Genomic DNA, 27,230 nt, shown 5'->3' with positions numbered 1-27,230 from the left:
ATTCAGAGGCAAGTCTGTCTAAAGCAAGATTCTGATAAGCTCACTTTCATTCTAAAATCCTCCATTACTCCTACTGTCTTGGAGAGTAACAGCCAAACTTCTTAGTGCAGTATTTAACACTCTTCTACAGAATGGTCCAACTCTTTTTATTCTTGTTTTGCATAATCTTCCTACACTACCGTATTCTTTAGCCAACCTGGATAACTCATTGTATCCTAAACATACTCAAATATTCTCACTCTTTACTTGGGTTTACCGCATGTCCTTCACTGTCACATCACAAAATCCTACCTACCCTACCATCAGAAATCCTACATATACTGTGAGGCTTAGCTCAAATGTCACCTCCTTAACATATTCTTTCCTGGTTTTCCCAAAAGAATACTATCTCCCCTTCATTGGAACCTCATAGTGCTTTATTCTGAAACTTAGAGCATTCATATGCTAACGGTAATATTGATGCTCATCATACTGTTGATCTTATTTCCTCATTGTTTATCTTCCTTGAAGGAAAAGACCATACTCATACTGCCTTATACCTCATACTCAGTTTCTTCTTTATCATATTCACAGTGCCTTACACTGATTTGATCTGGAGAATTGATATTTCTATATTTTAACCTAAGTTCCCACTCTTTTCACAGTATTTCACATACATATTAAACACACATAGAAAATAAGAGACAGAGACCTGCATCCCTCATTTTTAACCAAGGTGAACTTTAAGAGTGGAAATGCTGCATAGGATTTACTACTAAAGCTCAAAGGCATTTAATTTATTTAAGAAACCAGAACATTATAACAGAACAATATATATGGTTAAAATTTCACTGAGTCCCTATTGTGCTTGCAAATATTATCAAATTCAACCAACCAGAGTTTTCATAAAAACTGACATTTTCACAAAAGCTTTATTTGCTTTAATCTTTCCCTTCCTTTTGATAAGATTAAGGCTGTAAATGGCAAATGGTTAAACAGGAGCACCAAAATGCTATCTGCAAGGCATCTGGCCTTAAACAAACACACCAAAATGCCAACTCTGAAACATCTAGCCTAATGTAATTTATAAATTTGTCTGTCTAAGATATTCTTACTTGAAATCACAGTGCCTTAGGGAGCTCTTTCAGATTCTTTGTATGTACATTTGACAATATGTGGATAAAACTGAACAGATCATTCAGCAAGACCTCTAAAACTCTCTAAAACTAAAAGAGAAGTAAGACAAGTAAAATTTTACATGACAGTCAGTTTATTTAGGCTACACTGAATTACATACACGTAGAGTAAGAAGTTCTTTTGATGTTTTTAATAATGCCATTATGTACCATATCTGTAAACTAAAATATACACTCTAAAAACTAGGTTTTTCACAGAAGAAATATTGAGTAGTAAATCTCATTTTGTGCACTTTTCTCAACCTAAACATTTTTTTGGTCAAAACATACATCAGAGATAGCCTTGAAGGGAGAAAAAGAAAGAAGTATGACTAAGTCATGCTGAAACCTGAAAGTGTGAAATAAAAAGAGTTGAAGATAAATGGAGGCTCATGGCCAAGACACCCAGCTTGTTTTCTCAGAAACACTTACTGAATACCCACTAAATGCCTCGAGTGCTGTGAGCAACAACAATCATGGTATCTGCTGGAAAGGAAGATACTGGTGGAGATAACAGTGATAAAATTATCATAAAAATATAAATGTGACAAGTATTACCAAGGAGTTTCAATGCTCATTACAGGTGGTTTCCCAGCAGAATGATGATTGGTTGGTGTATCACTTAGAGTCTAACAAGGAAACAGAAAACATCTAAGTATTTGAAACAGAGGGATTTTAAAGCAGAGAAATGGCTACTCAGTGATGGAAGAACTGAGAACAAAACAGGAGACAGTGAAGCAATTCAGACATTAGCAACCAACCTCAGGCTGGAAGGACAAAGGGAGTAAGTGGTAGAAGGGAGAAGTGACTTTTGTAGAAGTCAGGGGCTGGAGCATCAAGGATAAGCTGAAGCATGGCAGGCCTGTCCTGTGAGAAGCATGGAGCCACGGAGGAGAAATAGCAGCCGCCAGACATGTTGTCTAAGGCAGAGGAGAAGAAGAAGAATACCCTCGCTCCCCTAGTCCACTCCCATTTCCCACCCAGCTAAAAGTCGGCTGACAGTGAAGCCTTAGAAATACAGCCGGCAGAGGTCAGCCCTCTCTTGACATAGTGCGGGAGAAGGGCCCAAGAATGTATCTGAAGGCAAACAAGCTAAGGTCTGGCACAAGCAGAGATCTGAAGAATGGAGATAGGTACAGGTATGCATGTGGAGAAATATGCTGGGGGAAGGATGCATATGTACAAAGGCTGTGTAGTGGACAGAGGATGGCAAGTATAAACAAGTGAAATACGGGTAGCACAGCTAAAGCAGAATGGGAGGGCAGCAGGGAGGGCTAGAGAAAGATAGTGAACAGGTCTGGGAGGTATCTCACATCAAGTAATTTTCTTTATACTAGGAGCTATAAAAAGCCACTGAGAGATTTAGGGAGGCAATCAATAGAATAAGATTTCTATTTCAAAACAGATCACTTATCGGTCCCCTCCTCCTCGGAGGACATACACTGAACAACTACAATATGCCAGGAATTCCATTAGGTGCAGGACACATAGCATAAAAAGAATAGAGAATATTTGTGCGCCTGCAAAGTCCACCAGGAAGTATGTAGTGTGCAGTACTATCAAAGACCTTTTAAGCATCCTTCTTTTAGTATTTACCATGTGATTAGCATCAGGGACACGAGATTTATCTTCAGAACCCCACAGACTTAGTTCCTTGCTCAGTAAATTTACTGATCATCCTATTACTTAGTTTTTGTATTTATATGCTTCTATTAATCATTCACTCACCTTTGTCTTTTCAGCTGAAGAATTTTTTCCCATCCATTTATCTTTATATGGCTATCTCATTTCTGTGTTTATTTTAGCTCTTTCTCCCCACCTTATCCAGCTGTTATAAATTTCTTGTATTACAAAAACCAGAAATGAACAAATAATTCTCTCTGTGAGAATTTCATGGTTTTTAAATAAGTATATTCATTTTGTGATACCCATTCTCATGAAAAGCTGAATTTCTTGTTATGGAGGCACTATGACATAGTGTCTATTTCTTTTAGGATCCTAGATCACATATATTTTAAGCATAGTTTGGAATTCTTTCTAACATACTTGTCCTGAGAGCTCTTTCTTCATTTTGTACCTCTTAACTTGGCACATCTTAGAAAAGTTTAGTGCCACGTGCAAATCTGAATATTATATTGTACGTTTCTTCTTCTAAGTCTGTGCTCCAATAAAGTAGCCACTAGCCCATGTGGCTACTGAGCACTTGAAATGTGACTAGGATGAATTGTGATGTGCTGTAATTGTAAAATATGCACCAGATTTCAAAGACTTTGCATAAAAATAAAATAATTTTTATGCTGATTACATGTTGAAATGACAATGTTTTGGGTCTACAGGTCAAACAAAACATTACTAAAATTAAGTTCACTTGTTTATTTTTACTTTTTAAAATGTGGCTACAAGAAAATTTAATTACCTAAGTGGTGTGCATTTTATTTCCATTGGACAGTGCCATTTTAGATCATTTGTGAAAACTGATCAAAGTCCTGGACTCAATCATTCAGGATATCATACCTGGTCATCTTTACCCTGTTTCCCATATCCTTAAGGCAGATCCATCTGCGACAAAATATTCTAGTAATTAGATGATTTGAGAACCTTTAGAAGAGATTTTTATCAAAAGCTTTCTGAAAGTTGAAAATGCATTTACTGTTTCCATTTCTTCTACACACTTGTTTAGCATCTTCATATTAGACAGGCCCTATACACTGTATTTTCTTCCAACTGTTTCAACCAAGTGTTTCCTGTATTCAGTTGCCTTAACCTTTACTCTAGAAGTAAAGGAAGACTCACTGGGCTCTATAATAAGGTAGATTGTCTCTGAATCAGGCTCAACCTTGGGCAATTGATTCAAACATGGCTTAAAACATGGCTGATCTTATTATGAAGGCCCTTCCATTCAAATCCTATCTCCTCATAGTTTCAGAGCTCTCTTTGCCTCTCCTCTAAAATGATTTCACTATCACCACTCTCAAACTGTCTCCTAATTATCAGAATACCATTCACAATCCAGTTTTTGTTAGAGGTAGTGGCATTTAATGGAACAAGTATAGATTCTATAGGCAGAAGACTTTGGCTCTTTGTATATGGCAAAAGTATTTCACAGACTAAAGTGTTACATGTTACATATTTGACTTGCATGTCTCTTTTTATATATTGACTGTAGTTTTTACAAAGTAGACATCATCTGCTCAAAGCTCTTTAATTGTTATGGGTGTGTTTAAACAGAAAACTGAAGGGAGACTGATAACGAAAGATGAAGTCCAGAATCTAGGAGGTGAATTCTTCTGACTTTATAATTTGGGGTACAGCTGACCCTAACAAAAGCCCTTCTTATAGCCAGTCGCAAGTTGCCAGCTGACATCATATAACCCTCTGAAAAGAATATACTCATTCTGATTAAGAGTTCCAAATTATCATTTATGGATTCTCCCCAGCTGTAACTGAATGCTCTTCAGGGATTTATTACTTACTTTTCAACAGATTTGAAATATCTTGACATCTCCTAATGCACCACAGTTCCCTCTGGTACCTGCATCGTGGGCTACACAAGACATGAAGTGCTTCTGCTTTTATTTATACTGAACATATGATTGATCCAGTATCTCTCTTCTGCCCATGTACTGTATATTTAGGAACCCAGCAGATTCCTTTCTAATTCCTTCTCTACTTCAAAACAGGAAGAAATCCATACTCTTCCTTCCTCTTTGATAGTGACATATTTATGCTAATGTAGTGATTTAATAGTTATTTGGATTTTTAACCTTCTCTCTCTAATTATAGAAGAAAAGACAAGTCTCTTATGAAAAAGAACTGCTATCAAGTGTCTGACAGTAGAGTGCGGTATGTTGGAAGGAGAGGGAGTAGGGTCAGCATCAGAAAATGTACATAAAAAAGCTTGTTTTCAAAATTAAAACTCTTTTCATCTTTTTATTCAGAATGGAGAACAAGGGAAAGAGCCAGACAGGACAGCTGGGTGCCAGCTGGTCCCCACTGCCTCTTCCTCTACCCCAGAACTCTCAGATTCAGAGGTTCCACAGCTCATTTTCGTGGTGCCTTCTCTTCTCCCCAAATAGCCTCAAGCCTTCCAGGTTGCACAAAGAATAAAACAGTCTGAAGAATCAAGTGACAGTGTGGACAACTGATAGAAGACACAGACATAGGCATAGGCAGGTTAGCTGAAACAGGTAGAGAGAGAATAAGAGAAAAGAATATTTACTGACAACCTATTTTATGTCTGGAACTAAAGGTAAAAGCAAGTGGGTGGTCAATGGTGAAGGAACTCTAATTCTGGGAGAGTAAGACTCAGGATCTCTCTCTCTCTTTAAAACCATGTGTATTTATGTGAGATTTATGTGCTCTGTTTGCTTCACCATGTACACAATAATGATTACGTGTGCTTTAATATGTTTATATGTCAGATTAATTTTATTGTGAATTTTATTTGATAAGCACTTAAATTATAGACGATATATAGTTGTCTTCATAGTTTTCTACTGAAATATCATGGCCTGAAACTTTTTTAAAATCTGAAAACTCCTTTAATTTGCTCCTTAATGAAAGGGAGGCAAATTATCATCCTAAATCTGCATAGCACTATGGACTGAAATAAATCATAAACTGCCATGTCTCTTTTGGTGTGGGCAAACATATTTTTAGTATTAACTTTGTCACCTCTTGCAAGATGATCCTTTAATTTTTGTTTGAGCCTAACATACAATTTATTCTCACCTCCGCATTTTATGGGATTCCCATAAGGAATCTGTTTTTATTTATTATTTTTAAAGACCCCACCACAAAGTACCTCATTTATCCTACGAGGTCTTTTATTTTGCAAATGAGCTAATAAGCAAGGCACTGATCTGAGTGTCTGATTTTGCTCCAAACTTTCTTGGATTTCTAATAAGGTAGCAAGTTAGCTTTATGCAGGCTATTTGTTATTCTTTTCAACTATTCCCTGATATCCCAATTTAAGAAAAATTCCTTTAAAAATAAAGTCATCAAATACATTTGAATTGGGTTTTTTTGCAGCAAGATCATCAACTAGCCACCTAAATGGCATCCATTATCTTTTCCCCTTGCCTTCTACTTCTACAAAGGCTGAAAAACGCAATGATTCCCCATATTTCCTTGCTGCTAGGGGAGATGATCTGACTCAGTTCTAGCCAATGAGCTATAAGTGGAAATCCCTGGGAGAAGATTCCAGGAAAGCATTTAAAAAGCACAAAACCTGACTGACATGTGCCTTTGGCATGCCTTAGACCTCACTCTTTTTCTTTAAAAGTGGATCCCTAGGAGCACATTAGACATCTTGCAACTGTGAGGACAAAAACCCCATGCTAAGGATGATGGAGGAGGAAGCCAATAAGAACCAGGCTCCTTGATTACAGTACTGTTGAGCTGCCATACTATCCCAGGGCTTATCATACAAGACACATCTTTTTTACTTAAGTCACCATTCATTAGACTGTGGTAATACTTGCAGCTAACATATTACAATTAATCTATCTCCACTTCCCAACATTTGCGCAAGAATTACAAATCTAAAGCTTTCCACTTATTACTGATCTTACCCTATTAACAGCATGATAAGGTACATTACAATGCTTTAAAAACTCAAAGGCACATTTAAGATATGGAAGGAATTAAGTTTCTTTCATTCTGCATATTCACTGAAATTAGTGGCTAACTTCACTGAATAAATTTCAATTTAAAAAACTGATTTAAACCTGAAGATTATATTTATACAAAGACAGCTTCTAAGCTCATCGCATACTTTAGCATCCTTTTTAATGATGCTTTTCTATCCAAATTTGCTATATCCCAAATCATCAAATCTTACTCTGCAATGCTTTACATGGTCTTGAAGAACACTCTAATTCTGCTCCCTAGAGTTATTAAATTCAGACATATGTAATTTAATGCCTGGAGACACTTAACTTCTGCTGACATTTTTGACACCAAATGTAATTAGTAACCTAGAATTCTTTCTCCACAACCACCTATGACATATGCAAAGATCTAAAATTATGACTCAAGATTGAAGTCTCACTAACCTTTGATATAAAATATTAAAGCTGCCTAATCTCATATCTTCAGAAACATAATAAAGGAAACTGAAAATGCCAGTTTTCAAACTGGCAAAGCATGGCAAGTTATGACCATTTCATATCCAGACAAAACAATAATGCTTTTTCATGTATTTATGTATTTCAGAACAAACTGTAAAACTGGTTATTTTATTCCTGAGGAGTTGCTTGTAAATTGCTTGAGATATAACTTAAACGGAAGTTGGGGCATGAGCAACCACCAAAGAAAGGGATACTTTCCTAAAAACCACTATTTTGACTACGTCATTCCCATGCTCAAAATCTTCAACAGCTCCCTACTTCTTTCGTAAATTCAAACTGATGGGTCAGCCCATCTTCCCTTTCTGGCTTTATTTCCCCCTACTTTCCCACCCTGATCAAAATTACTCTATTTGTTCCAAAAGAATTTGACACTGCTTAATTTTTATTTAAGGATCTTCACAACAATTATTACATAAACAAACTGGAAACAATTTAAAAGTCAAAGGAACATCCATAAAAATAGCACATAACCAATAAAAGTCATACTCTTCAAGAGCACGGCAATATGCTTATTACAGACCTATTTAGAAAACTGAGAATTGTGACTATTTTAAAAAATGCTACAAAGAGTAACAGACTAATCTAGAAATACCAAAAAGCACTACAACTATAGTAGTATATTACTACTATAAAACAGCTAGGTGATACAGTTTAAAAATATCTATTCACTAGCATAATAAAGACAAAATAGAGAAATAGTTTTCCCAAATATTGGATACAAATAATAATCATAGAATTGGTTACACTGCCATGAAGAGTTAAATGTGATAGAAATAAATATCTAAGTTATTAAATACATCTTTAAAGAATACAACTATAATTTATGTCTACAAAAAACTACTGATATGCTAAATAGATCTTTTTTTTTTTTTTTTTTTTTTTTTGCTGAGGAAGATTCACCCTGAGCTAACATCTGTGCCAGTCTTCCTCCATTTCCTCGGCTATTGCCTAAAGTAATCAACACCTCCCCTAAGTGCCACCTAACTGATCTCTCTTTAGGTTTACTCTTGTCCTCCTACAATCCTTCTCTATACAGGCAGAAAAATTTTTATGAAATGTACACAAGTTCATGTCACTCCTCATCTTAAAACTCTCCAGCCACAAACAATAAAATACAAACTCCTTACCCACAAGATTAGGCATGACTCTTACTTCACTTATCATGCTCTAGCTATACTAGCCTTCCTCTTCTTTTTTTTTTGGTGAGGCAGATTAGCCCTAAGCTAACAACTGCTGCCAATCCTCCTCTTTTTGCTGAGGAAGACTGCCCTCGGCTAACATCTGTACCCATCTTTGTCTATTTTTTATATGTGGGACGCCTGCCACAGCATAGCTTGATAAGGGATGTGCAGGTCCATACCTGGGGTCCAAACCTGCGAACCCCAGGCGGCCGAAGTGGAGCATGCAAACGTAACCACTACGCAACCAGGGCGGCCCCTATACTAGCCTTCTTTTTGTTCCTCAAATACACCTGCTTTCACACATCTGCTGCTCCCTTTGCTTAAAATGCCTTCTACTCCCTCATTCCCCCAAAACTCTCCAAATGGCTCACTCTTCTTCATGATTCAGGAATCTCCAGTGTGAGGTTGTCAGATTTAGCAAATAAAAATAGAGGACATAGTTATACTAAAAAATTATTCATTGTTTTTCTGAAATTCAAATTTAACTGGGCGTTCTGCTCCAGTGTCATGGGCCGGCCAGTCTGTTCCAGTTTCACCTCTTTAGAGGGATTCCCTATTATCACCAGATCTAAAGTCTCCTTTGTCATAACCCTATTTTCTTCATAGTACACAGTCAATCTCTGGAAATTACTTTGTTCACTTCTTCGGTTTACTCATTTACTGCTATGTTCTACCTCTATCCTATAATGTGTGGTTCATCTCCCCTCTCTTCTAACCCTCACACCAAACCTCTACCCTGTACTAGCACCACAAAAACAAGGTGTTTTCTTGTCTTGAACTGTCTCCTCAGCATCTAACAGAACGCCTAGTAAAAAGTAAGCGCTCATAAAATATCTGCTGAATGAATGAATGCTCTGAATTTACATGCTTTCTAAGGTGTTTAGAATTAGTTTCTTCCAATTCCATAACCGTGAAACAATTTTAGAGTTCTGGCAGGAAACTTAGTCAGATTAAGTTTCTTACACAAGGAAGCGATCTGAATACTATTATTTTATGTGATTCATTTTATTACTGATGTTGTACTGCAACAAGACAAATAAATAATAGATGTTCATAATTATTTGCACATGACCAAAAATAACTCTAGGAATATAGAATATTAATAAAAGCATGCTTATAGAATACAAACTTTACACAGATGTAAAACTATGCAAATCCATTTTACCGTCTTAATAGAACTCCTTTGTTTTTCTTCCCAAACACCACTGCTCAATTCAAGTGTGCAATGAACATTTGCCTCTCTGTCATAGGATCCAAAAATGAGTAGCCTGTAGCATAAAAGTAAAACAAGGAGATTATATCAGTCATATGCATTAAAACTTTTCTTTCTGATCATTACACTAAGAAGTAATAAATTACTCCATTACTATCATAATTTTGGTAACAGAAAAAAAATTAAATCTTGGGACACCCTCTAGTGGAAAAGCGAAAAGCTAAAATTAGGCAAAATTCCAACATAAGCTTTTTCACCAGCTAAATCAAACAAACAGAAAGTAATCTATACTCATGAGGTCTACATGTAGTAGTAAGAGCTACAGATCTTCAGATCAGACTGTTGAACTTAAAAAATAAGTTGCAGAGTAATGCATATAATATGATACCATCTCTGTAAAAATTAAACACACATAAAACAGTACAATATAGACACACACATAGATACACTTCTCCATCTACTAATGTGACCTTAGGCAAGTTTTTTAACTTCTCCAAACCCATCTCCTCCTCTGGAAAACTCAGGGCAAAGACAGTACTTACCTCTTAGAGCTGGTGAGTAAAAGAAGACAAGGTATGGTAAGGCATTTAGCATAGTGCCCAGCAAACAGTAAGTGCTAAATAAACGTTTATTATTTCTATTATCTTGAAAACGACTGTCAAGGAATAATTGCACCACCTAATCTTACTGTTTAATATTCAGATCTAAAAACGAAATCTCAGGTCCAAATCTGAGATGCTATAAAGCAGTTTTTATTATTGAAGGAAAAAAATGTTACCCATACGTCTAACTTCTATACATATTATCTATTTTCTAAACCAGAATCTAAGTCTGCCAATGTGTTTCAGGACTAAGCTTGAGAATAGCTTTAGCGTTACTCAATGTTTTGACTGCTATCCCCTTACTTTATCTCTGCATGAAGATCATGGTGGGTAGGAGTGAGAAAATGAAAGAAAAGTGCATAAAACACACTAGAGTAATATGAGAAAATTGTGTCCTAAGGTTGGAGACCTCAAGCAAATCATGTTCATACCTCACAAGCTCATAACCTGAAAAGCCTGCATAAACTCATGGCAAAAAAATCTCTAAATTTAAATAATTTTTAATCTTAAAAGGAAATTTAAACTTACTGCTTATCAACCTATTTCCAAACAGAAGGCAGGCCAAAAACATTAAGAAGATTCATAATTATAAAATACTAAGTTTAGAAAAACAAGATTTTCATTCGTCAGAGTTCTGCTGCCACCATCTGTTCAAAGGAGCAAACAACCCAAGGGCCCCTTGACCATCATGCAGAGAAGGCTGTGTACCAGCTAGTGCTCCCAAATTCCTAACAGATATTAAGCTTCAGGATTTAGGAATGAAAAAGCACAATTCCTGGAATTCTCCCCTGAAATCACAGACCTAAATATAGGAGAAGACAACATGAAAGCAAATTTTTGGGACCTTGGATTAGGCAATGGTTTCCTAAAATAGGACACCAAAACTACAAGTCCAGAAGAAAAAATAGATAAATGGGACTTCACCAAAATTAAAATTCTTGTGCTTCAAAGGACACCACCAAGTAAGTCAAAAAAAAATTCACAAAATGGGAGAAAATATTTCCAAATCATGTATCTCATAAGGGTCTAGTATAACCCAATTTAAGAGTGGACAAAGGATACGAATAGATATTTCTCCAAAGATCTGAAAATAGCCAATAAGCACATGCAAATATGCTCAACATCATTAGCTATCAGGGAAATGCAAATCAAAACCGCAGTGAGATACCACTACACACCCACCAGGATACAAGTATTGCTGAAGATGTGGAGAAACTGGAACCCTCAAACATTCCTGGAAGGAATGTAAAATGGTGCAGCCACTTTGAAAAATAGTTACGCAGTTCCTTAAAAAGTTAACATAGACTTAACATACGACCCAGCAACTCCACTCCCAGGTATATAACCAAGAGAAATGAAAGCATACATTCACAGAAAAATTTGGCATGAATGTTCATAGCAGCATATTCATAATAACCAAAAAGTGGAAAAAACTCAAATCAACTGATGAATGGGTAAATAAAATGTGGCATATACCTACAATGGAGTATCATTCAGCAATAAAAAGAAATGAAGTAATATACATGCTACAATAGAGATAAACCTTGAAAACATGCTAAGTGAATGAAAGAAGTCAGACACAAAAGACCACATACTGGATAACTCCACTTATATGAAATATTTGGCACAGGCAATATAGAGACAGAAAGTAGATGAATGGCTACTTAGGGCTGGGGGAGGAGGAGGACTAAGGGAAATAGAGATTGGCTGCATTATAATGGGTATGGGATTTCTCTGAGTGTGACAAAAATGGTCTAAAATTAGATTGTGATGATGGTTGCACAACTCTGTGAAGATACTAGAATAGACCGAATCACATATTTTAAATGGATGAATTGTATAGTATGTGAACTATATCTCAATACAACTATTTTAAGAAAAAAGAATAATGAATGATCATAACAATAAATAGTGTACCATTAGGTTTATAGTAAAAGTTTCAAAGGTTTGTTACAAAAAGATATAATAATAAATGCTTGGTTTATCATTACTATGAATATATTGTCACAAGATTACATATTTCAATAAGTAAAAGTGATTTTTATGTGGTGTTGACATTTGATAACAGAAAACATTAAAAGAAGGGTATCTTAAAATAAATTCTAAATAAAAATCCTTTAAAATATTGAAAGAGAATACCACAAATATTTAATAGTTATCATTCTTAACAACAAAATTTTAAAGTACACAGAGCATTAACTGACCTATCCAAGAGTCTTGATCTGTGTTTTGTGAAGAATATTCCAGATGTAGAAAACTTCATTTTTGAGTTGATATTGAATGGAATATCAACTTTTGGAAGTACTGGAGAGTACTCCCAAAAACACCTCAGACTAGGTGTTAGGTTACATGTTGCTTCAGATAATTTTCTTTCTTTTTGTTTTTGTTTCGTTTTTTGAGGAAGATCACCCTGAGCTAACATCTGCTCCCAATCCTCCTCTTTTTGCTGAGAAAGACTGGTCCTGAGCTAACATCCGTGCCCATCTTCCTCCACTTTAAATGTGGGACGCCTGCCACAGCATGGCTTGCCAAGCAGTGCCATGTCCGCACCTGGGATCTGAACCAGCGAACCCCAGGCCGCCAAAATGGAACATGCGAACTTACCCACTGCATCACTGGGCCAGCCCCTAAGTTTATTTCTTTTTTAATGATGAAAATATTTTGTGATTGTCCTGAATTTGGTTTTGCCATTGAAAAGGATACTACTTCTATTAATTCTGATTTCAGATCAATTTCTGATTCTATGTCACAGCATTCCATGACATTCACATCTTCTTCTCTTTACATTTCTTCTGTTAAAGTACTTACAAAGAGCTGTAGTCTATGGCAAATATTCAAATACTGGAAAAAGCCAGCAAACATTAGTACTCTAACAAAGTATGTCCTAGAAAAGTTAACAGCACTACACAGAAAGCATGCGTCTAAACTGTCAATTTAAGATTTATTTTGCTTACAAAACTTGTTATTTCTTGGGGAAAAAAAAATATTTCTTAGGATTTATATAAAGTATACTGTGTCCATAAACTTACCAATATTTAGTTTGTTTGCAAGAATGACTCACCATTAGCAACAGACACGGCAAATCTATAACCAAGACTGATTGCTTAGATCATGACTGTTTCTCTCCTACAAGCTCTAGATCTGGTTCCCAGGACACAATTCATATGTCACTGTTTCCTGGGCCTGTATTCGACTTGCAATCAGTGGATTCCTTCAACCAGTAATGACCCTATGACAACCATTAAGCTTTAAGTCTTACAGAAGAATTATAATACTTTCCTGATTTCTCGAATAGTATCTCTTGAGATTTGGAAAAACACATAAATTTCTGGAGAAATGCCAGAAAGGAGTTCCATTGGAAACACTGGTACCAGGCAGTTAGGTGAATTTACAAAGCATCTGCTTTAGTTTAGGCAGAACATTTAAAACAAAAGTATCAATTTTCATTCTACATCTCTATGCATTTACAATTCAATCTTGACTTAAACAAAGGCTTCCATTCAAATGATATAATCACCAGAAACAAGTAGTAACAATCATTGGTTAACACATATATTGAGTAAAATAAACACTCAGCATATACTGAATAAGCAAGAAATGAGTACAAACAAATTTCTACTATTACTACTTCCCACGAGGGGAGGAAGAGTCCAATAGTGCTAAAGAAATTGCCTTTAGATCCTCTGTCTCCTGAAAGAGCTCTACTGGCTCTGTGAAAGTTCTTTCCAAGTTCAAAATGTTTATTTTTACTGAAACCTCATGTTATAGACAAGCAGAAACACCACCTACCACCTACCAAGAAACAAGGAAAGAGACAGAATTTATGACTCAAGACCAAACTGAGGAAATGAAAGTAATTCCAAATGCACCCTTCTATAAGAAAGTCATTTTTACAATCAAAAGTGAAAAACAAAAGGTTTTTTTTTGATGATTAAACTTAATTTGAAAGGAGAATCTTGTACCTGAAGGGAGTCAAATATCAACTCACCGGTAGTGAACAGAATCAAATTAGGCTGACCACGTACACATGCTCACCTCCTCTCTACACTCCTCCCCCGAAGAAACCATGCCCACACAGGACTCGACTCTGCAACCTATGATAAAAACTTCCACACCTAATCTCCAGTCCTCGTCTTTCTCCTGCTCCACTTGTAAAACCCCAAGCTTGCAGAAAACTTCTACAGGGAAATCTAACTACGCTCTACCACTTAAGATATGTAAAATCAAATTCATCTTCCTCTGAAACAAGCACCTCTATTTCTCCCACTAGTCCTGAAAGGCAGAAGCTGTTTCTTGCTCTTTATAGCCCCCAGTGTCTAGAATATAATTAATACTTGACCAAATCAAAGTCAGTGATACCGTAACTCTCCTAGACTCAAATCCTTAGTATTTCTTTGCCTCCCCCACCTACACCCATCCACATAGTCACTCACTCACTAAACCTGTCTTAGTTATCTCATTTGTCCCTTCTTTCCTGTTTCTAATATATGTCTTTCAAGCACTGAGCTCCTCACCTTTAACCTGCAACACCTCTTAATTTGTCTCTGGGGCTTCAATCTCTCTCTCTATGCAATCCACCCTTAAAATAGCAATCTCCTGAAAATAAGTGCTTCTTAATGTCACCTTCAGATATCTTCAATAACTTCCCTCTGATTAAAAGATAACAATCTTGACTTCTTTTGACAGTGAATTTGGCCCTGGTTTTTCACATGAAACATGTATACTTCATTTAGACAGGTCCTTAAAAACACTTCACAAATCCTCACTTTTATCTTTTTGGCTCTGTTTCCAATTACATAAAATTGACCATCCATCTGTCTGCCTGTCTTGGAAGATACATCTCTCTCTTATCTATTAAGATTCATAACAGCCTCAATTCCAAAATACGTTTTCCTTGTATGTATTTCCTAGTATGTATTACCTAAGCCTCAATTCAAATCATACAGCTGACTTGTTTATGTTATTGATTTTTGTCTGTTAGCTTCAATTACATTTTAAGTTTCTAGAGGGAAGGCACTGGACTTCACATGTTTCTGTATTCACCATAGTACTTAGACAAATACTTCCACTACTGACGGTGGTAGTCATAGAAGACTGGTAGTAGTGGCAGTAGCAGTAGTAGCAGCAAACATTTACTGTAGGGCAGTTCTAAGAGCCTTTACAGTTATTATCTCACTCAATTTTCACAACTACTGTAGGAGATAGGTAATATTATTACCCTAATTTACAGATTAGAAAACTGAGGCACAGAGAGGTTGCGTAATTTGCCCAAAATCACACAGTGAGTGAAGAGTCTGGACTACATAAATTGTGATGAATGAGTTAAAGATATTTTGACAGAAAAAAAGCAGTCTTTTAGTTAAAATCATAAACCTTACCTGCAAATGAAATACATTGGAAGCACTGGTTGACAGTTATGGCATAATGGTGCAGAGGGAAAATTCAAAGACACAATATTCTTTTGAATCATTTTCTGACCACAGTTCATTTTACAGTTCACTTTTGTTGAAGGTGTATGTAGCATGCCAACATCACATTTAAAACATTTTGGAATGTGGCATTTTAAAATACAGCTTTGGTTTTATGTCAGCTGGGTACCTATTTAATTTTCTTAAATTCTTTTACACTTCAGACATCAGAAGGATTAAAACAGTTATGTTTTGCTATATGAAATAGCAGTGGTAATATACAATTACAAAAGAAACAATACTATTTTCCAACACGATAACCTTAGGGAAAGGGAGAGGGAAGAAAAGAGAACCTATGCAAACCCAGGACAGATGAACTCCAAATCTGGACTCTTCTGAAAAGTCTGCTTCTTGTCAAAAGCAACCTAATTATAAGGAAGATTATTTAACTATACCCTAAAGAAATGTACAAAAACTAAGTGAAAACATCACAATTTTTTTTCCTACTGCTAGAGGAACTTAGCTAAATAAATACAGGTGTAGTCTCAAGATCTCTATAGCAATTCAACTCATCTGGTGGGGTTATGTCAAAATTCACAGAGTTACAGACCTCTGTAGTTATAAATCTACATAGCTTTAAAGACCTCTAGGAATAATATTCACCAACAGCCCTGAGTAATTCTTTCCGTTTTTCAAGAGCATTCACTTTTGAATTGAAGTTTTTCCCTATATAAACTCAAATGTCTCATGTTTGAGCTAATTTCCTCTTCCTTCTCCCTCCAGGAAGAAAACAGACATTCAGTATTCGCCTAAATGATCCTCCACTACTAACACATATTTCTGTATACCAAGATCTTCTTGAAAAAACAACATATTTTTAAATAATAACTTACTCTCAAGTAGGTAAAAAATTTCCAAAATTTATCTACTTCTAAGATAATATGAAAAATTTCAGAACCAAATTTTCAAAGTTAAAAAAAAAAGGATATGGAGATAGCAGATAACAGAAACACAGATCTTGGAGTGAGGCAAACCTAGATTCATATACCAGCTACGTGGTCTTGGGCAAGTAACTTATGGATTTCAGTTCTTCATCTATAAAATGGATATAATATGAATCTCATAAAGATGTTCTGAGGGCTGGAAATAATGAATGCAAGTGCCTACTACGGTAGCGATACACTGTAAATAATAAAATGCTATTAATAACAATAATAGTATTTGTAGAGTCATGCCCCAAATATCTTCAAATGTAGCTAGATATTTCTCTTTTTAAAAAAGATAAAACGTCAAACATTAAAATGAATGCAGAGAATATAAGTAACAACCATATACCAACTACTCAGAAAAAGACCAAATATTAATATTTAGCCTTACTTCAGATAGGTTTTAAAAATTTTTTATTGTGCTAACATTGGTTTATAACATTATATAAATTTTTCATGTACATCATTAAATTTCGATTTCTGTGTAGATTACATCATGTTCACCACCCAAAGACTAAGTACAATCCATCACCAGACACATGTCTAATCACGCCTTTCAACCCCCTCCCTTCCCCCTTCCTCTCTGGTAACCACCAATCCAATCTGTGTCTCTATGCATTTGTTTGTTGTTGTTGTTATCTTCTATTTATGAGTGTGACCATACGGTATTTGACTTTCTCCCTCTGACTTATTTCGCTTAGCATAATACCCTCAAAGGTCCATCCACGTTGTCACAAATGACCAAACTTCATTGCTTTTTTATGGCTGAATAGTACTCCACAGTATATATATACCATACCTTCTTTATCCATTCATCCTTTTATGGGCACTTAGGTTGTTTCCAAGTCCTAGCTATTGTGAATAATGCTGCAATGAACATAGGGATGCAATATCTTTACACATTTGTGTTTTCATGTTCTTTGGATAAATATCCAGCAGTGGAATAGCTGAATCGTATGACAGTTCTAAATTTTTTGAGGAATCTTCATAATGTTTTCCATAGTGGCTGCACCAGTTTGCACTCCCACTAGCAGTGTATGACAGTTCCCTTTTCTCCACATACTCTCCAAAACTTATTTTCTGTCTTGTTAATTATAGCCATTCTGACAGGCGTGAGGTGATAACTCACTGTAGTTTTGATTTGCATTTCCCTGATAATTAGTGGTACTGAACATCTTTTCATGTGCCTCTTGGCTGTCTGTATATCTTCTTTGGAGAAATGACTGTTCAGGTCTTTAGCCCATTTTCAAATTGGGTTGTTAGTTTTTTTACTGTGGAGATGTATGGGTTCTTTATATATTTTGGATATTAACCCCTTCTCAGACATATGGTTTGCAAATATCTTCTCCCAACTGTTAGGCTGTCTTTTTGTTTTGTTGTTAGGTTGTCTTTTTGTTTTGTTGATGATTTTCTTTGCTGTGCAGAAGCTTTTTAGTTTGATGTAGTCCCATTTGTTTATTTTTCCTATTGTTTCCCTTGACTGGCCAGACATGGTATTTGAAAATATGCTGCTAAGACTGATGTTGAAGAGCGTACCACCTATGGTTTCTTCCAGAAGTTTCATGGTTTAAGGTCTTACATTCAAGTCTTTAATTCATTTTGAGTTAATTTTTGTGTATGGTGTAAGATAATGGTCTACTTTTATTCTTTTGCATGTGGCTGTCCAGTTTTCCCAGCACCATTTATTGAACAGACTTTCCTTTGTCCAGGCTCTTGGCTCCTTTGTTGAAAATCAGCTGTCCATAGGTGTGTGGGTTTATTTATGGGCTCTCGATTCAGTTCCGTTGATCTGTGTGTGTATTTTTATGCCAGTATCATGCTGTCTTGATTACTATAGCTTTGTAGCATATTTTGAAGTCAGGGAATGTGACACCTCCAGCTTTGTTCTTTTTGCTCAGGATTCCTTTAGCTGTTCACGGTCATTTGTTGCTCCATATAAATTTTAGGATTCTTTGTTCTACTTGAATGAAAAACGTTGTTGGAACTTCAATAGGGATTGCATTACATCTGTAGATTGCTTTAGGGAATATGGACAGTTTAACTATGTTAATTCTTCCAATCCAAGAGGATGGAATATCTTTGCATTTCTTTGTGTCTTCTTCAATTTCTTTTGACAATGTTTTATAGTTTTCAGTGTACAGGTCTTTCACCTCTTTGGTTAAATTTATTCCTAGGTATTTTATTCTTTTTGTTGCAATTGTAAATGGGATTGTATTGTTAATTTCTCTTTCTGCTACTTCATTGTTATATCTTGATTTTGTATCCTGCAAATTTACCATATATATTTATTATTTCTAAAAGTTTTTCTGTAGATTCTTTAGGGTTTTCTATGTATAAAATTAAGTCATCTGCAAATAGTGACAGTTTCACTTCTTCTCTTCCAATTCATCCAAATTGGATAAATTTGTTTCTTTTTCTTACCTGATTGCTCTGGCTAAGACTTCCAATACTATGTTAAATAAGAGAGGTAAAAGTGGGCATCCTTGTCTAGTTCCTGTTCTTAGAGGGATAGCTTTCAGTTTTCATCCATTAAGACTGATATTAGTGGGCTGGCCCCATGGCTGTGTGGTTAAATTTGCACGCTCTGCTTTGGTGGCCCAGAGGTTTGCTGGTTTGGATCCTGGGCGTGGACATGGCACTGCTTTTCAGGCCACGCTGAGGAAGAGTCCCGCATGCCACAACTAGAAGGACCCAGAACTAAAATATACAACTATCCTGGGGGGATTTGGGGAGAAAAAGCAGAAAACAAAAAAAGATTGGCAACAGTTGTTAGCTCAGGTGCCAAACTTTCAAAAAAAAACAATAAAGAATGATACCAGCTGTGGGTTTGTCTTATATGGTCTTTATTATGTTGAGGTAGTTTCCTTCTATACTTATTTTATTCAGATTTTTTATCATAAATGCATACTGTATCTTGTCAAATGCTTTCTCTGCATCTACTGAGATGATCATGTGATTTTTATTTTTCATTTTGCTAATGCGGTGTATCACACTGACTGATTTGCAGATGCTGAACCATGCCTGCGCCCCTGGAATAAATCCCACTTGATTGTGGTATATGATCTTTTTAACGTATTGTTGTATACGATTTGCTAGTATTTTGTTGAGGATTTTTGTACTGATGTTGATCAGTGACACTGGTCTGTAATTTTCGTTTTTTGTGATGTCCTTGTCTGGTTTTGGTATCAGGGTAATGTTGGCTTTGTAAAATGAGTTAGGAAGCTTCCCCTCCTCTTCAATTTTGTGGAAGAGTTTGAGAAAGATAAGAATTAAGTCTTGTTTAAATGTTTGGTAGAACTCACCAGGGAAGCCGTCTGGTCCTGGACTTTTATTTTTTGGGAGGTTTTTGATTCCTGTTTTGATCTCCTTACTGGTGATTGGTCTATTCGAATTCTCTATTTCTTCTTGATTCAGTTTTGGAAGGCTGTATGACTCTAGGAATTTATCCATTTCTTCTAGGTTATCCAGTTTGTTGGCATATATCTTTGTAAAGTATTCTCTTATAATCTTTTGTATTTCTGAGGCATCCGTTGTAATTTCTCCTCTTCCATTTCTGATCATATTTATTTGAGCCTTCTCTCTTTTTTTCTTCATTAGTCTAGCTAAAGGTTTGTCAATTTTGTTAATCTTTTCAAAGAACCAGCTCTTAGTTTCATTGATTTTTTTCTATGTTTTTTTAAGTCTCTATTTCATTTATTTCTGCTCTGCTTTTCATTATTTCCTTCCTTCTACCAATTTTGGGCTTTGTTCTTCTTTTTTCCAGTTCCTTTAGGTGCACTGTAAGATTGTTTATTTGAGATTTTTCTTGTTTATTGAGGCAGGCCTATATTGCTATAAAATTCCCTCTTAGAATCACTTTTGCTGTATCCCATAAATTTTGCCATGCTGTATTTTCATTTTCATTTCTCTCCAGGTATTTTTTGATTTCTCCTTTGATTTCTGTGTTGACCCAATTGTTGTTCATTAGCATTTTGTTTAATCTCCACATATTTGTGGCTTTTCCGATTTTTTTCCTGTAGTTGATTTCTAGTTTCATATCATTGTGGTCAGAAAAGACACTTGCTATTATTTCAATCTTCTTAAATTTATGGACACTTGTTTTGTGGCCTAATATGTGATGTATCCTGGAGAATGTTCCATGTGCATTTGAAAAGAATGTGTATTCTGTGGGTTTTGATGGAATGTTCTGTATATATCTACCAAGTCCATCTGTTCTAATGTGTCATTTAAGGCCAATGTTTCCTTACTGGTCTTCTGTTTGGATGAGCTATCCAATGGTGTAAGTACAGTGTTAATGTCCCCTACTATTATTCTATTGCCATCTATTTCTCCTTTTATGTCTGTTAATAATTGCTTTGTATATTTAGGTCCACCTATGTTGCTTGCATAGATATTTACAAGTGTTATATATCCTCCTGTTGGATTGTTCCCTTTATCATTATGTAGTGCTCTTGTGTCTTGTTGCAGTTTTTGTTTTAGTCTATTTTGTCAGGTATAAGTATTGCTACCCCAGCTTTCTTTTCATTGCCATTTGCATGGACTATCTTTTTCAACCCCTTCACTTTCAGTTTGTGAGTGTCTTTAGGTCCAAAGTATGTCTCTTGTATGCAGCATAAAAATGGGTCTTGTTTTTTTATCCAATCAGCCACCCTATGCCTTTTGACTGGAGCATTTAGTCCATTGCCATTTAAAGTAGCTATTGATATGTGTGTACTTATTGCCACTTTGTTACTTTTTTTCTGGGTGGTTTAGCAGTTCTTCTCTGTTCCTTTCTTCTTCTCTTGCTCTCTTCCCTTGTGGTTTGATGGCTTTCTTCAGTAATATGTTTGGGTTCCTTTCTCTTAATTTTTTGTGTAATTTATTACAGGTTTCTGGTTTGTGATTACCATAAGGTTCATATATAATAACCTACGTATAAAGCAACCTGTATTAAGTTGGACTCTTTCGTTTGACCTCTTGCTAAACGCTCTACTCTTTTACTCGCCTCATCTCATGCTTTATGTTTTTGATATCATATCTAAGTTCTTTTTGTGTGTAACTGTTACTCTCTTATCATGGAAATAGATAATTTTAGTACTTTTGTCTTTTGACCTTCACATTAGCTTCACAGGTGGTTGATCTGCTACCTTTATTGTATGTTTGTCTTTACCAGTGATTTTATTGCCTTTTTTTTTTGATGAAGGTCTTCCTATTTGAACTATTTGAAGTTCTTCTCTTTTCCACTTAAATAAGTCCTTTTAGCATTTCTTGTAAAGTTGCTTTCTTGGTGATAAACTCCTTTAGTTTTTGCTTGTCTGGGAAACTCTTTATATCTCCTTCCATTCTGAATGATAACCGTGCTGGGTAGAGTATTCCTTGGCTGTAGGTTTTCTCCTTTCAGCACTTTAAATATATTGTGTCACTCCCTTCTAGTCTGTAAGGTTTCTGCTGAGAAGTCAGCTGATAGTCTTATGGGGTTTCCTTTGTATGTAATGTGCTGCCTTTCTCTTGCGACTGTTAGGATTCTCTCTTTAATTGTTGACATTTTAATTATAATGTGTCTTGGTGTGGGTCCCTTTGGATTTAGGCTGTTTGGTGCTTTCTGTGCTTCCTGTACCTAGATGTCTGTTTCCTTCCTTAGCTTAGGAAAGTTTGCAGCTATTATTTCTTCAAATATATTCTCTGCCCCTTCCTTTGTGTCTCTCTGCTCCTTCTGGGACACCTATAACATGAATATTAGTGTGCTAGATGTTGTCCCAGAGGTCCCTAAGACTGCCCTTGTTCTTTTTAATTCTTTTTTCTTTTATCTGTTTAGCTTGGGTGATTTCCTCTAGTCTTTTGTCTAGCTCGCTGATCCACTCTTCCATATCATCTACTTTGCTACTGAGCCCCTCTAGTGAATTTTTCATTTCTAGTATTGTATTCTTCATTTCTGATTCTTTTTTATATTTTCCAATTCTTTGTTGAAGTTCTGAGTTCATCCACTCTTCTCCTAAGATCAGCAAGCATCCTTGACTATTTATTTGACTCTTTGTCAGGTACATTGTTTATTTCTGTTTTGTTTAGTACTTTTTCTGGCGTTTTATCCTGTTCTCTTACTTGGAATGTATTCCTTTGTCCCCTCATTTTGTCTCTTTCTCTGTGCTTATATCTATGTATTAGGTAGGTCAGCTACATCTCCTGATCTTGGAGAGGTGGCCTTATATAGATGCCTTATGAGGCCCAACAGTATGCTTCCCTCTCATCGTGAGTTCGAAATGTTTCAGGAATGTCCCCTGCGAGGGCTATGTGTATCCTTCTTTTATGGCAGGGTTGCTCTTGCTGCAGGTTCCAGGAGAGGCTAGGCTGTTCCCCTGGCTGGCTGATTGTAATGCTCAGCTGTGTGTGGCTGCCATGGTCCTTTCAGTCACTCTACTGGGTATGGGAAGCCACAGCAAAGTTGGCTGCAAGGTCTAATGGAACAGTCATGTTGCAGTTTTTCTGTTAAGTGAGTAGGCCCCCAGTGTGGCTGGTTGCTGGGCTCAGGGGCTTACAATTGCTGTAGGCCTCCAGCTTGCAAAGCTGTTGTCAGCTCTCTCAGGGCTGCAGCTGAGTGGGGCTGGCCCCAGGCATGGGAGCACCCAATTGTTTCAGGCTTTGGAAGGTTGGGCCAATCCCCTATGTGGCTGTTTGAGAAGCACAAGTCTGCTGAAGCTGTCAGGCACTACCCCCCGCAGGGCCACATAACCTGTCAACACAGTCCTGTCCTGAGTGTACGCCCCAACCCACTGAAGTGGACCCAGTCACTCCACTGCAGAGGCACCACACACTCCACCAATGCAGGCCCACCCCCTCATGCACTCCCTGCCCTGCAGAGGCATATCCACTCGCCTGGCTGCAGAGGTTCCAGGCACCGTACCTATGTTGGCCCACAAGTTGCCCAAGGGCTTGCTGTTGAATGGGGCCAGTCCCTAGGGTGGGCTGCCTGCCCTGGGCTGAGCTGGATTAAATTGGTGCTATAGTGGGTGTGGCAGATCCCTGGGCTAACAGGCCAGGGGAAGAACTCCAATGACATCTGCCCACGTCTGTGTCAGCACCCCTGCACTAGCTCACAATAACGGCTGCCACAAATGTCTCAGTCCCTGGAGAGGTCTCACCTCTCACCGAGATGCACCCAGAGCATATTAGGTGAATCTCTTTTCACCAAAGGACTGTGCACCTTTCTTTTTGGTGATTTTAGGTTGCCTTCTGAAGACAGGTGAATTTGTGTGTGGGCCTTTTAAGAATAGGCTTTTTTCCCCCTTATGTCCCATAGTTTTTCTGGGAGTATTCGCTGTTGTAGTTAATAGCCAGTAAAGCCAGGCATTATGACACTTGTCTTGGTTGTGCTGAGTCCAAAAGCTGCTTATTGTGGTAACACTCCCCCACTTAGATCCCTTACTCCTCCAGGGAAAGCTTTGTACCTTAAGGTTGCTCCCAGCCAGGCATGAAGCATCATGGCTCGCAAGTGGCTTCTTTCTCTCTAGAAAGGAATTTCTGCTTCTTCCACCTCAGTCAGCACTGTCCCTTGTTGTTGGGGTTCTTTTTATCCAGTTTTAAGTTCTCTCTTGGGGTAATTGTTCCAAGAGGAGTTGTAAATTCGTTGTGTCCGTGGGAGGAGGTGAGTTCTGAGTCGACCTATGCCACCATCTTGACACTGTGTCCCCCAGATATATTTTTAAGAGTTACCATTTAAGTGAAAGATCACCAAGTAGATGTAATCAAACTCAATACTAAAATAAATGGAGGATTCACAAAGAAGTGCAAGGTAGAAATATTTTGTGGTTATAACTTCTGAAACAGCTTATCTTGTAAATGAATTTAAAAATTCCAGAATATTAACAGTCTTCTAGGGGGCTAACCACGTGGCCGAGTGGTTAAGTTTGCGCCCTCTTCTTTGGTGGCACAGGGTTTTGCCGGTTCAGATCCTACGCATGGACATGGCACTGCTCATCAAGCCATGCTAAGGCGGCACCCCACATGCCACAATTAGAAGGACCCCAAACTAAAAATATACAACTTTGTACCAGGGGCACTTTGGGGAGAAAAAGGAAAAATAAAATCTAAAAAAAAAGAAAAGGAACAGCCTTCTCTATAAAAGAACTGGCTGACTGCTGAATAAAGAAGATCCCAGGGCATTTGTCTAAAAAGGCAGGAGTGGGAAGACAAGGGCAAGAACATAAATACATGCTGTTACTGGGAGGATGGGGAGGGCAGGAGGAGTAGGGAGACAAGGTTTACAATTTGAGAATAGGCAAGTTAATTGCCCTTTAGAACATAAATCAATCATCCTCAGAAAAACATAACAGAATCTAGAGTTGCATTATCTACAATGTCCAGTTTTTAATCAAGGAAAACACACACGATCAATAGTCAACATAATAGGCAGTCAATAGAAACTGACTCCTCATGGACCCAGACACTGGGATTTGGTAGACTAAGACTTTAATGCAGCATTTACATATTTACTTTCAAAGAAAAAAATATATTCAAAGAATTGAAAGAATCTATGTTCAAAGAATTAAAGAAAACATAATAATGAGCAAACAGGGAATCTCAACAGAGAAATAGTAACTATATGAAATTGAATTTCTAGGACTGAAAAGCATAATAAATGAAATTAAAAACTTACTAGATTGGAGATGACAGAAGACTCAGTGAACTAGAAGATACATCATTAAAAGTACTGAATTTGAAGTGCACAAAGAAAAAGTGTAAAGAAACTGAACCTCAGCTACCTATGGGGAAAATGAAATAGCCCAACATACATATAATTTGGAATCCCATAAGTAGAGGTAAAAAAGAAAGAGGCAGATAAAAATATTTGAAGAAACAATGCTCCAAAACTCCCCAAATTTGGTTGAAAACATTAATACACAGATCCAAGAAGCTCACTCAAATGGAAGCAGAAAAAACAGAAAGAAAACCACCCCTAGACATAGTCAAAATGCTGAAAGCCAAAGACAAAGTGAAAACTTGGAAAGCAGCTACAGAAAAATGACATGCTGCACACAGAGGAGGAACAGTAAGATTAACTGCTGACTTCTCATCAGAATATGGGACTCACATAATGAAAAGAGCTGAAGGAAAATAAGTATCAACCTAGGCTTCCATATCACAAAAACTATCTTCCAAATTGAAAGAAAAATAAATTTCCAGATAAACAATAACTGAGAGAATTTGTTGCCAGTAGATCTAAGTAACAAGAAATACTGAAGGAAGTTCTTCAGGCAGAAGGGAAGGGAAATTACATGACAACCTGGATCTACAGGAAGGAATGAAGAGCAATAGAAATGGTAAACATACAGTAAACATAAGAAGAAATTAATTTTTCCTTTTCTTCTTTTAATTTCTTTAAAAGACACATGACTGTTTAAAGCAAAAAATAACATTTTGATGGGTTAATAACATATATAAATGTAATATACATGACAACACTAATGATGTGGGCATAAATGGGAACATGCTGTTGTGAGGTTCCTGTAGTTTACCTGAAGTAATGCAATATTAACTCTAAGTAGATTGGGATACATGAAAGATGCATACTGCAATTCCTAGAACAACCTCACACACATGAAATGCAAAACTATATAGTTAAAAAGCCAATAAAGAAATTAAAATGAAATTCTAAAAAATATTTGATTCACAAAACAGCAAAGATGGAAAGAAGGGAGAGAGAAGCAGAAAAAACAGATGAGATAAATAGCAAATGGCAAAATGGCAGACCTAAATATAACCTCATCAGTAATTACATCAAACGTAAATGAACTCCAATGAAAAGGCAGAGATTATTAGACTATACAGAGAAGCAAGAACCAAGTGTTTGTAATATATGATACACTTTAAATATAAAGACACATAGACTGAAAGTCAAAGGTTGTAAATACATACATATACATACCATGAAAACCAGAGATACGAAAGCTGTAGAAGCTATAACACTATCAGACTAAATAACACCAAGACAAGGAATATTATGACAAAGAGGGACCCTTTGTAATGATAAAAGGGTCAACATATCAAGAAGAAATATGCACCTAATAACCAAACTACAAAAAAGAGATAAATTCACAGTCATGGTTTAAGATTTAAACACAGTTCATTTAGTAACTGACAGAACTAGACGAAAAAAATCAGTAAAGATACAGAAGATCCAAATAACAGTACAGGCAGTCCTCACTTGTTAACTGCATATCAGAATTGTATCTCCACTCTGCATTGCTCTGATATACAAGGTTCTGGTTAACACAGAGCCATGCTGAGTAAGGACTGTCTGTATATATTTTTGTATCGTTTTGGGTTTTAGAAGACTGTTAATGCTCTATATATTCAAAAGTGAGAATCATTAAGGATGGAAAGGCAGGTGTAGGGGAGAGACTGAAACTGAAACAAATAATCCCAACTATATTTCAAATGAATACCATAATGACACTGAAGGGGAAAAATTAATCTAATTTATGAATATAGTACTTTACGATATGCCCTCAATCTTGGGTAGGGTAGGGGAGAACTGCAAATAAATCCTGAATTCCTTTTAGTATGTTTTCTGTCTTGTATA

General features: G+C 36.5%; 1 protein-coding gene across 2 annotated transcripts in view; it reads right to left on the bottom strand.

The window, feature by feature from the left end:
• The window catches only part of PDZD8 (PDZ domain containing 8), an 86,252-nt gene that overhangs the window by 31,394 nt on the left and 27,628 nt on the right, over positions 1-27,230 (bottom strand). For both annotated transcript variants that reach the window (XM_023638712.2, XM_023638713.2), the window contains one exon: positions 9,632-9,734. In XM_023638712.2, the coding sequence (XP_023494480.1) occupies positions 9,632-9,734 (103 nt within the window). The remainder of the gene's footprint in view (positions 1-9,631; positions 9,735-27,230) is intronic.

The sequence above is a fragment of the Equus caballus genome, chromosome 1, assembly GCF_041296265.1.
Source record: "Equus caballus isolate H_3958 breed thoroughbred chromosome 1, TB-T2T, whole genome shotgun sequence".
In the NCBI taxonomy this organism is placed as follows: domain Eukaryota; kingdom Metazoa; phylum Chordata; class Mammalia; order Perissodactyla; family Equidae; genus Equus; species Equus caballus.
Note: the sequence above shows the minus strand (reverse complement) of the source record. Positions and strands in the feature narration are given on the sequence as shown.